The sequence below is a fragment of the Triplophysa dalaica genome, chromosome 1 (genome assembly GCF_015846415.1).
Source record: "Triplophysa dalaica isolate WHDGS20190420 chromosome 1, ASM1584641v1, whole genome shotgun sequence".
NCBI classification, from domain to species: Eukaryota; Metazoa; Chordata; class Actinopteri; order Cypriniformes; family Nemacheilidae; genus Triplophysa; species Triplophysa dalaica.
In genome coordinates this window covers 8,678,174-8,690,716 of record NC_079542.1, presented here as the reverse complement: position 1 = coordinate 8,690,716, position 12,543 = coordinate 8,678,174, and the positions used below count along the sequence as shown (strand labels likewise).

At 39.2% G+C, this 12,543-nt stretch overlaps 1 protein-coding gene across 1 annotated transcript in view; it reads left to right on the top strand.

Annotated features, from left to right (window-relative positions):
- pcxb (pyruvate carboxylase b) overlaps window positions 1–12,543 on the top strand; it is a 161,376-nt gene that overhangs the window by 128,085 nt on the left and 20,748 nt on the right. The window contains exons 13-17 of the mRNA XM_056759046.1: window positions 1,498–1,719; window positions 2,037–2,193; window positions 3,618–3,858; window positions 4,182–4,431; window positions 9,554–9,798. Coding sequence (XP_056615024.1) covers window positions 1,498–1,719; window positions 2,037–2,193; window positions 3,618–3,858; window positions 4,182–4,431; window positions 9,554–9,798 — 1,115 coding nt within the window. The remainder of the gene's footprint in view (window positions 1–1,497; window positions 1,720–2,036; window positions 2,194–3,617; window positions 3,859–4,181; window positions 4,432–9,553; window positions 9,799–12,543) is intronic.

Genomic DNA, 12,543 nt, shown 5'->3' with positions numbered 1-12,543 from the left:
CAAATTGACCGATTGTGTGTTGTGCGTGTTTGTACTGTAGGCGTGTGCGTGCGTTGTTGCAGAACAGGTCTCTCACCGAATAAAAAATGCATGTGTCCGTGTAAGTAGGTCACATCTGTGGTAGGTGTACCCAAGCCTCATGAGATGGCCATTGTGTGCGTTGCATGTGCGAAGCAGACACACAATGAGCGCTAAATTGGCTTTGGCCTTCATCTTCCCTTTCACATGGCTGCCAGCATTCCGTATTGAGAAAGTCCCTCCGTGGCAAACCCCAGCATATACATTTAAATCTACACGTGGGTGTTATTTTGTCTCTTGAAATATGTAAATCTATGCATCAATGTCTTATTTACCTCGTTTTCATCATCAGTCAGCCCCATCTTTCTTTTTCTTACACCCTCGTCTCATTGAAATGTTTGATTTTGGCTGTGTTTGTTTCTTTATTTAACTTCCGTTTGATTAATCTAGCAGCCCACTGTTGTTTCGCAACGATTTTAGACGTTTTCCTTATTTACATAAGCATTCAGCAAAAGTGAAGGGAGTCACTGCGTGAAACTTTGCCTGTCAGCTGGTGAACTTTAATAGCGCCACCAACCAAACTCCCCGCTGAGCTAATGCCCCTTCCGACTCTCTTTGTGGCACGTCAGAACAACAAATAGTTTGGAATTTCTTGGCGGTTGGTGGTTGAAATGTTATTATTGTTAACTAAAACTATTACAAAGATTATATCTATCTGTGATAAAAGAATCGAAAAATAATAAGCTGTGTGTATATTTGACAACAGAATTACCGACTTTCTCTTATTTTTTTCCAATATTTGAAGGTCTCTCCCAAATCTGACCTCTAACCAATTTGTATTGATGTGTTATAAGGAATAAAAACTAAAACTACATTAAAACCAAAATATACCGTTATTTACAAGAAAACGACCTAAAATCCACCTTTATACAACCTAAAACTAAATTGAAGTTAACAAAGTGCAAAAGATAAAAGAAGCCCACTTGGGTTGGCTTGCATCTTGTAGCCTCATTGGTGACCAGGTAAAAGAACTAATCAATGGAAAGTTGTAAAACAAGTAGTTGTCTAACAAAAGTGGTCTGGCCTAAATGTTATCGCTCTTAGCAACCGCAGAGGTGCTTATTGTAAACGCTACAGAAAGACAACTATTGTAGTTCATTGTGATGCATGTGATGCTCCTATTCTTGTTTTCAATGAGCTTCACGTTGATTGGCTGCCAAAATGAGGCATAGCGATACGCGACAGGGAATCAATGAGAAACGTCGGGTGCACTTGTTTAATACATCATTCCTTTTCACTTTCAAAGCAGAGAGTGTGACAGACCCACAATGAGGAGTGGTCAGAGTTCAGCAACAACGGTCGATAGTTGATAATGAAACCCCCTAGTTTTATCAAGACGTTTCAAGTTCTTAAATGTGTTGCTGGCATTAGTTGCATTTGTCTACATTTTGTTAATAAACTATGTTTTTCTTTGTGCAGGTGAGCCGCCCATGGGCTTCCGTGACGTCCTGTTGAAGGAGGGTCCCGAGGGGTTTGCGAAGGCCGTTCGACAGCACCAGGGTCTGCTCCTGATGGACACCACCTTCAGAGATGCCCACCAGTCTCTTCTGGCCACTCGCGTCAGGACGCACGACCTCAAGAAGATCGCCCCCTTTGTGGCTCACAACTTCAATAATCTCTTCAGCCTGGAGAACTGGGGAGGCGAGTGACAAATTCTGTGAAGTCTTTCATACAGCATTCACAGTCTTTGACATTTCAGTATTGCTGCTGGGTTGCTTAACAGAAGATAAACAATAATGGTCTTCAGTTAACATTTGACCCTTTAAATTCATTCTACAAAAGGTTACATCTCCTTAAATTGAAGCCTTTGCTGTGTGTTTGTTCAGGGACAGTATCGGCTGTGTATTGCTAGACTTTTAAGTGTTTGTGTGCGCGCTTGGCTTAGCGCAGATCAATTCAGCTTTTGAAATCACCTTTATTGGAAAACATGACCTTAATATCTCACTTTCTCCCCTAAGGAGCTACATTTGATGTAGCAATGCGTTTTCTCTGGGAGTGTCCATGGAAGAGACTGCAGGAGCTCAGAGCTCTAACACCCAACGTCCCCTTTCAGATGCTTCTACGTGGAGCTAATGCTGTGGGATACACTAACTACCCCGATAATGCTGTGTTTAAGTGAGATCACACACTACACACACTTTTTATCTGGCTAGGGATTTCACATTGAATTCTGTTGAATTTTACATAGAGTTAGCGATTTAGCCCATCTCAAACAAATGTCTCTGCATTGAAAGACTTGAAAAAAGCCTTGTACTAAAGTTGTGTTTTTCTAAAATTATACTTTTTAATAATAGTAGGTGGTCCTCACAATGATCATTTTTGATATAAAATATGTCTTTAGAGGCAAATTACAAACTTGTACACACTGAACATGTATGAATTGAGAGCTTATACCGTAACTGTGATAAAACATGCAGTGTTTTGCTTGTTATGAAGTATTATCATTTTAATGTTGAAAATAAATTGCAATTATTGCTGCTTACTGATACTCTTAATAATATTCTGCTTTATGTGTATTAACTGCTTTGTCAGCATGCAGATAAATATTGTAAAAAAAATCACATTTACTGTTTTTAGTATTTTTTTCTGTGAGTTAAGTTTGCTCACAATATACCTGTAGACTGTTTTATAAGTAGATTTTGGGATTTCATTATTATTGCTCATATTTATGGTCATGGATTTGATTTTGTGGATTTTTAATTCTTAGCCAAGTAGTGCCCGAAAAACCAGCCACCCTAGTTATACAGTTGTACCAACCACTTACAGTAGCAGCCGAAGACTTTATACCACATAACAATACCTTAAACGAATACTTCATTTGAAAATAACAATTCTGTCATCATTTACTCACCTAGAAAATGTCCAAACCTATAAAAAAAAATTGTTGTCCTAGAATTTGTTTTGTGAAGAATGTAACAGGTTTGAGGCACTATGGCTACTTACTAGCATAGTAAGAATAAAAACAACTATAGTAGTTAATCAGTGCCCCAGCACTGATTGGTTTCCCACATTCTTCAAAATATCTTCTTTGTGTTCAACAGAGAAAAGAAATGTATATAACTTTATAACAACTTTAGGGTGTGTAAACGATGAAAATATTTATTTTTGTGTGAACTATTTCTTTAGCAACCCTAGCATTGCATTACTCACATTTTCCTCAATAAATATAGTTTTATCTTGTAGTTCCACACTCCCATTTCTTCTTTTGACTGTTAGAAAGGCCATAATATGTTAAAAAGAAGTGTGTTAAAGCAAAATCAATAGTAACTCTGGTCTTAAATTGCATTATATTTTGCAGTTTTAAAGTTGGCTGTGGTGTGAAACAACTTTTTTCTGTTCTGAGAACACTCTTATTCTGTTTTTGTAATCTTCACTCTTTTACTGTTTGTCATTTACTCATGTAATCTCGAACCTGTAGAACATTCTTCTGTAGAACAGAAAGTGTGAAACTTTTGAAGCACGTCGAATGGAGACTGATTAAACCTTCCTATTACTTCTCAAAGCATATCTCCATTTATCTTACTTTTCTCTCTTTCCAGATTCTGTGAGGTGGCCAAAGAGAACGGAATGGACATCTTCCGTGTTTTCGACTCATTGAACTACATTCCCAACATGCTTTTGGGTATGGAAGCAGCTGGTGCGGCAGGGGGCGTGGTGGAAGCGGCCATTTCTTACACGGGAGATGTTTCTGACCCCATGAGACAGAAATATACTCTGGACTACTATCTGGAGCTGGCCGATGAGCTGGTCAAGGCTGGTACACACGTACTGGCCATTAAGGTACTGTAGATTCACAAAAATGACCTGACAAATGTACAATCGCAAAGGCAGGGGTGAAGGCTTGCTGTTGTAAACACTGTTCTTAGTGTCAAGACTCTTAGCGTGTTATTTTCAGCTTTCTTTAGAAGTCACTGATGGGTGTAACAACTGAAGCCATTGACTGTAATTCTTGTGCTTTCACTATTATTTTGTGTTTCTCTTCCTCGTCTCCTCTTCTTTGTGGAGCGGCTGTAATGGTACAGTTATCATCATAACATGATTTTTAAAACTCATGTTATGATGTTTTTATGGTTAAAAACATCTCTCCTGTCTTTTATCTTCAGGACATGGCTGGCCTGCTGAAGCCTGAAGCCAGCCGCTTGCTGATCGGAGCGTTGCGGGATCGTTTCCCTGACGTTCCCATCCATGTCCACACTCATGACACGGCGGGCGCGGGAGTGGCTGCTATGCTGGCCTGCGCGGAAGCGGGGGCTGATATAGTAGACGTGGCGGTGGACTCGATGGCCGGCATGACCTCTCAACCGAGCATGGGCGCCATCATAGCCTGCACGAAAGGAACAAAACTTGATACTGGTGTGTAGACATGAAATATTAGTTAAAGTGTAACAGTATTTTAAGTAAGTTTCTAGCCTAAGAGCTAATGATGTACTGTAGGTCAGAACTTGTGCACCGCGGTTCAACAGGCTGTCTGCGATCAATTTAACTTTGTCCAAGTTACAGTTGGCCTCATTTGATTAATGACGTTGAATTAGTCAAGTCACTAAGCTCATTAATCACGGGACACAGCAGAGGCCGTATTCATATATCAATAAAACTCTACATTTATACAGTTGTGTGTGTGAGAGAGAGATAATTGGTGTGTTCTGAGAGGCGTGTTAAACAAAAGGCTCACAGTAACACTGTAGGAAATAAGTTGACACATGCTGGACAAGGATTAATAACAGAGAATAAAAGGATAGAGAGAGTCTCCTCCCAGTTTAGTTGTAACTTATTTCGCCTTCCTCTCCTTTTTAACCACCTCTCATCCCTTTTTCTCCCCCGTTCTGTTCTGAGACCGTGTGGTTAGATAAAGAGCTCTGTATTAGACTTTCCACCCCTCAAGAGTCTCATCTTTGCATCGGTGTAGACACATCCTACAAAACTACCTGTCTCTATGTCTGTCTTTAAACTGTACAGTTAAAATAAATGAGGTTCAGTAAGGGATACATAAAAGAAGAAAGGAAAAATAAAGATGACACGTCGATGGGCAGTTGATAGGGTGTGGGTCATTGCTAAGTAGTTGCTAGGGTTGCCGGGGCATTTCTATGTTGTTGCTAGGGTGTTTTAAGGGCAGTGCTATTTGATTGGTTCGTGAGGGTTTGCTAGCCATGCCAAGATGTTGTAGTTCTGTATGTGTCTCAGGTTCCGTCTTTAATGAAAATCTATGAGATCACCTGTTTCATCGACCGTCAGACAAATATAAATCTAAGAAAAGTTGAAATGCTTTGAAAAGTAATAGCACACATCTCATCAGCTAAGGGATTTGAGCTGTCATTTATGTCAATAGCACAAGTTCCTCTTTTTTGTTTGTTTTAAAGGTCCAGTGTGTGAAATTTAGCGGCATCTAAGGGTGAGGTTGCTAATTGACCAATGGCTCACTCCACCCCTCCCTTTTAAAGCATTATGTTAGCTTACACAGAACTAAAATATTTATACGTTTTTGCTTCTTTGCCGAAGGAGATTTGTCCATTTAGGGTTACTGTAGAAACAACATGGTGAATTCCATGTAAGGGGACCCGCGGTGTATATAAATAGAAATTGCTCATTCTTAGATAATAAAAACATAACGCTTCATTATGTAAGGTCTTTATACACCTCTGAAGACATAGTTATGTATATTATATTGCAATGCTCTCAATAGATCTTTCAAAAATACACCTTTAACCTTAGAGGCTTGTTTCTCTGTTACCACCTGTGAGTGTGTGTATAACATACAGGTAAGCGTGTGTGTTTGTGTGTCAAGGATAAGCTACAGTTTGATTTATTCACGAGAACATCTGTGGAAGTAATTGGTCACTGCAGACCAGTTTCACAAAGACTCCCCATTCTTCTAACCTCTCTCTCTCTTGCTCTCGCTCTCTTTCTTTCTCGGTGTGTGTCTCTTGTGCTCTCAGGTGTATTGTGCTGGTTAATTTAGTTGCCGGTGTTGCCGGCTAGCGCAGGTAAAGCATTAGCATACTGTCTCTTTGCAGCTTTAGTTGTTTGTGATTTATGTCACGCACACCGTTACTGTACCACCTTTGTTAAAGGCTGTTTTACCTCAGGTTTTGCATTCACCACGACCCTCACACACCTCATCTTCTTTTGTTGCTGTTTTTTATTTATATCTCCGCATTCTCTGTCCAGCTGCCCTGTCAATGATTTGTGTTTTCTGGCTGTGCTCCATATTTGCTGTTTGCTTATTTTCTCATTCCTTATTCTATAGCATGTTCCTGCTGTTTGCTGGTTTAGAAAATTGATGTGAAATTGCTATAATCACCCATTTTATTTGTAGGAATTAGCAAATGCATCTGAAATCAAGAAAGTGTCACCATTACTCTCAGAATTTCTCTTTTAAGTCTTTAATTTTTCTTTCATGTCCTATTATGCCTCCATCTTCGCCTACACTCATCTGTTGCTATGCGAGTTCTACCCTTTTCTGTCTCCATATTTCCCCTTTAGTGTGTATTTTTCCAGTTATCGAGCCCCATCCGCTAACACTTTCCTCTCTGGCTCCATCTGTCACTTGTTCTCTCTGTTTTTTGATTCTCAGTGGACAGACAAGTTTAGACTCACTTTCACAAGCAATCGCTTCTATCCCCACGAGAGCCTTTACATTCTGTTCTAAAAGACTCTCTTTGTCTTTTAAACGCGCTCTTTGTCTTATCGAAGTTCTTTGTGCCAATCTTCAATGATGTTATGCTGACTAACATTCGACGCACTTTGAACAAATGGTTTTGACCTCACAGCTCCGCGCAAAGTGTTAAGCTTAGCCTGCTGTGTTTGGTTTATCACTGCATGGGGTTTAACTCTGGTTTTAGTCAGATAACAGAAGTGTTTTTTTGTTCTTACAAACATGTTTTACGTGGTCTTCCCGGGTAAAATGCCCCAAACGCATTTATTTTGTGTGTTTGAGGGGTCAGGGTTAGGAAAGGAAACTTGAATAGAAGTCAATGACGTCTCCTCCTCATATAGTGAAACTAACGTGTGTGTGTACTACCCACCTAACTATAATTTGGGGGCAGATTTGCACCCAAAAGTGAGAAAACGTTACAAATCCTAGGGACGTCCTAATTTGTAAAAACACTATTAAAATACTGTTTTTTTCTTTTTAGGTTAGGGTGTGGAGTAGGTCAGAGCCATTTAGACAGAGAGTTCTGCCAGCGAAAGTCCATGGAGCCTTCAGATAGTTTCAGGAAGTTATATTTCCTCTATAGATGCTTTATTTCTTTCATTTTTGTATTCATTAAATGGCTTTCGTTTTATATGGGATAAAAGTTTGCGTCAGTTGGTCTGTTTAGTCGCAGCTCAATGCGTAACTAGTTTTTCCGGGAACTATTGAGAGCCTGTGTCACATGATTCATGGAGCCTTCAGATAGTTCCAGGAAGTTATGTTTTCTCTCTAAATGCTTTATTTATTTATTTTTTGTATTCATTAAATGGCATCCATCTTTGAATGGGTTAAACGTTTACGTCAGTTGGTCTGTTTAGTCGTAGCTTCATGCGTAACTAGTATCTTCCGGGAAATATTGAGAGCATGTGTCACGTGATTCATGGAGCCTTCAAATAGTTCCAGGAAGTTATGTTTTCTCTCTAATTGCTTTATTTATTTATTTTTTGTATTCATTTAATGGCGTTCGTCTTTGAATGGATTAAAAGTTTACGTCAGTTGGTCTGTTTGGTCGTAGCTTCATGCGTAACTAGTATCTTCCGGGAAATATTAAGAGCCTGTGTCACGTGATTCATGGAGCCTTCAGATAGTTCCAGAAAGTTATGTTTTCTCTTTAAATGCTTTATTTCTTTCATTTTTTAAATGGCTTTCGTCTTTAAATGGGTTAAAAGTGAACCATGAACCGCCATTGAAAAAAATGTTCCATCGGAGTCAGTGGAGTTGACGCAACTCTCTCTCTCAATGGCTCTGGAGTAGGTCTAGTTTATTATAATTGTGTATGTATATGTTGTGTATAAAAACAGTCTAGGAAATATCCTCATTTGATAGATAACAAGATAAATGTGTGTGCGTGTGTGTAAATGCATGAGACTCTTTGCACCTTTTCTGAGGGTGTCATGCTGTACTGTCATTTTCTGATGCTTTGTCCTTTGGATGTGTCAGGCTGCATGGCTTCTTTCATACAACACTCATACACACACTTTTTCATACCTCCAGGCGGATTTTAAAGGCATTTATCTACCGTAGTGACATTGATATCACTTAATGGACTACTACTGCAATGTCGGACTGACACAAACCCAGCCAGCAGCATTATCATGGCAGGGGGCTTATCAATAATGGCACATGACTGTATTAATGCTGAACGTGTATATGGCCCGAAGACTGGAAATATGCCTGTCATGGTATCAGGCTGAATTAAATCACCATTGATTACTACTGTCTGTCTTAACGGAGAGTCTTTATTGACTGGTTGGTGGTGTGTTTGGAGAGGTGTCAGATCAGGACAGCCAATGTGTCTGTCAGTCAGATGTCGCCAACACAACAGGATAGAGACGGTGCTGCTATTTGGAGCACCTAATGGGATTAGAAGGGACAGGGTAATTAATTTAACTAAATTGATACTCGCAGCTCAATCTTACCCGTCATTAACGTATTTCTGCCTTTCCTCGGTTTTAAAGACAACTTTGGAGATGACTAAGTGACTCTAATTACTTCATTCAGTCACTGTGTCTTGTTAAACAGATTTGAAATTGTAATTTTCTTTCGAAGCGTGTGCGGTGTCAAATGAATATTAGGAAATGAATAGTTGCAGCTATAAAATTCGCTTGGATGAAATACGTTCAAGGTCCCATTCAAATAGCTAATATATATCACCACCAGCAAATGAGTTCTACATTATAAAATTATCTTTTTTGTTACGTTGCGGTTTACAGTTTTGCAAGGGCTTTAAATAGGATAATGTACAATCGACTTGAAAAGAACCTTGATTTTTAATGACTCAATGACTTTACATGATCTGTATTACTGTACATGGATACTCACCGAATAAATAAATTAACATGAACTCCTGTTTTGTAACTATTCATTATTTTTTTGAAAATGTCTTTGTTCTTTTGAACACGAATGAAGATATTTTGAAGAAAGCAGGAAATAGTTCTGGGCCACTTCATTGTAATTTCTTCTAGTATGGTAGTCAATGGTGGCCAAGAATTGTGGTTACAAGCATTCTTCCAAATATCTTTCTCTGTGTTTATCAGAACAAAGAAATTTGACAGATTTGAAAGAACTCGAGTGTGACTAAATGATGACAGAATTTTTATTTTGGGGTAAACTGTATCAAAGGCAAATTTGAAAACAGGTGCTGAATTATTTATGATATTATCATGTGTGGTGTTAACGCAGTATTGACAATCATGGTTTTTAATATCACGGTTCTTGACAATACCGGTGTATTGTGACCCTGAGACTTAACATCTGCTGCACACTATTTTGTTGTGTTCACAGGAATATCCCTTGACAAGGTCTTTGACTACAGCGAGTATTGGGAGGTGGCTCGTGGTCTGTACGCTCCCTTCGACTGCACCGCCACTATGAAGTCTGGTAATGCAGATGTTTATGAAAATGAGATCCCAGGTGGTCAGTACACCAACCTTCACTTCCAAGCCCACAGCATGGGTCTGGGAAACAAGTTCAAGGAGGTGAAGAAAGCCTACGCTGAAGCCAACAAACTGCTGGGAGACCTCATCAAAGTAAGATCTCATTTTGATTCTGAATGTGTCATCCACTCGCTCTGTCTTTCACTTTTCTTCTTCCCTTCTCTTTGTCCCTCTTTTCTTCTGTTCCACATATTGAAATGTGTCCTTTAAGGCCAGTGTACAAAGAAACTTTGTTTCGATGGACTTCCTGTCATTTCAGTTTCACAAGTGCTTATTCTATATCCAAAGCTGGAGCGTTTTTATTTTTCTTGTTGTTCCAAATCAACAATGAACTAATTCACGGAGCTGAAAAAAATAATTTAAAGGGATAGTTCACCCAAAGATGAAAATTCACAATCACTGTTGTTTCAAACTTGTATTCATTTCGTTGTTGTGCTGAAAGGTGTAGCTCACCTTCAAAATGAAAATTCTGTCATCCTTTACACGCCCTCTTGTCATTCCAAACCTGTATGACTTTCTTTCTTCTGCAGAACACAAAAAAAGAAGGTAACAGAACAGCACAGCCCCCCATTCACTTCTATTGTAACCAATGCAAGTGAATGGGGAGCTGTGAGTATTCACACACATCAGTTTTTTTCAATATATCTTCTTTTGTGTTCTATGGAAAAAAGAAAGTCATACAGGTTTGAAATTAAGGTGAAAAAATGATGACAGAATTATCATTTTGAAGGTGAACTACTTGAACACAAACTATTTGAAAGAATGTTTGTAATCAAACAGTTCTGGGGCACTATTGACCTCTAAATTAGGGGAAAACTCTACTTTATAGTCAATGGTACCGCAGAACTGTGTATTTTCTCACAGTCTTTAAAGTCATCTTTTGTGTTCAACAGAACAACGAAATGAATACAGGTTTGAAACAACTCAGTAAATGATGACAGAATTTTCATTTTTGGGTGAACTATCCCTTTTATCCAGATTAAGAAAATTTGCGGGTCTTGGTTGGTTTAAGGTGGTCGATTAGGGCAGTCCTTGTTTTTTTTTTTCTGTGTTCTATATAATTATTTTATTTAAATGTAATTTACTAAATAAATGAACGGCTGCTTAAAGGAGGCATGAATTATAATCACAACTTCCACCTAGGTTTATGTTATATTAGAGGGAATCGTATTCACGCGAACATCATTGTTACTGAGATTACATTTGTTATTGACACCAGGCGCAGCGAATGCCAGGTTCTGGAATGCACCTATCTATGATGACATTGATAGGTTGAACACCGCCTCCATAGAAAAATATCAACAAGTCCCGCCCACTGGTTCGCGCATGACAATTCTGAAATGGCGCGGAACCAGATGGAGCGAGCAAGCAATAAACAAACATGCTGTTAAAGCAAAATACTGTGCCACCCTTGGTTGTTGTAGAATATAGTCCCAGCATACCCTTCCTTTGGATTCCGACATCAGTAATGCGCCGCTAAAGTTGAATTTTAAAGACGTTCCAGATCATGTGGGAAAAACATGGAGCGTTTGTTCATTTCATTTCTCAGAGGATTCCTTTGTGAACAAGGCAGAGATCAACACTGGATTTGTGGAATGACTGAAATTATAAAGCAGTGCTGTGCCGTCAATATTGTCTCCAATGGGAATGGTGCAGCAATCGCTTGATGTGCCCTGAGCACTATTCGCACAAGATCAGTATTAACTGGGGACCTCTAGTCATTTGTAATACTTGCAGAGGTTGTCTGTGATCTTAAGCCTGTGCGAAACGGCATCTCTTTAATTTGGCGGGCTCATATTAAATTTTTCAAGGTTTTATCCACCGTTTGTGAATAATGGAGGCTGTTTTGAAGTGTTTTTGTATTATTTCGGGTGCTGGGTGATATCCATAAGTAACCGGGTGTCTCCCTTTTGTTTATTTATCATGGAAACTAACATATGAGATCCGCGATTGCAGTGATCTTTTGTCCGGTTCGCGATCCCGGGTCTCAAATGCTGACAGGTGCCATCATATATCATTAAACTCAATACAACTACAGGCTAAAAAAACTATACGCAAAGACCTTGCCATCACATCCGGGAAATAAATCAGTAAATTTGAGTCAAATCATCCCGTGCGAATGCGTCACATAAAATACTGATGTGGGGAGGTCATTTATAAATCACAGGAGGTCTCCAGATAATACTAATGCTCTGCGAAAACTGTGAATGGTGCTTATGCGTAACCTAACGTTATGTCTCTAAATTCACAGAAGGCTCCAACTACGCAAACTGCTATCCAATCAAAGCAGTTAGGTTTTTATTAATACAGTCTTCAATGCAGCACGCCCATTAAAACCGAGCGTTTGAAGAGCCGGCCTCAGACCCCGGGTAGAAAATAGCCTATTACTTATTGATTTTGATGTTTTTGAATGTAAAAATCATGCGAACGTCATAACTAGACCTCATACAATAGTATAAAACAATAAACAAGGCCAGTTCATTACACATTCAAAAGCTTAAATGTTCATCCAGAGACTCTAAACTTAACAGACAAGGATGGACATTTTTTACTCAGCGTGCTGGAGGGCGGCTAAATGTCAGTCCATCACCCCTCAAATATAACAACATATCCGATTAAAAAACAACTTCTGCCAAATTTGCAAAAACATTGATTTAACCTTGAGGGCAAGTTGTGCATGTCAGTGTGAAAGTGAGTATTCTACTTTTTAAATTAGATCTCAGCCTGATATTAGCAGTCTAGTATCAGGCTGCTAGACAAGGTCTCCCATATGTCTAACGGTTAGGATCCCTGGTTTTCACCCAGGCGGCCCAGGTTCAACTCCCGGTATGGGAATCA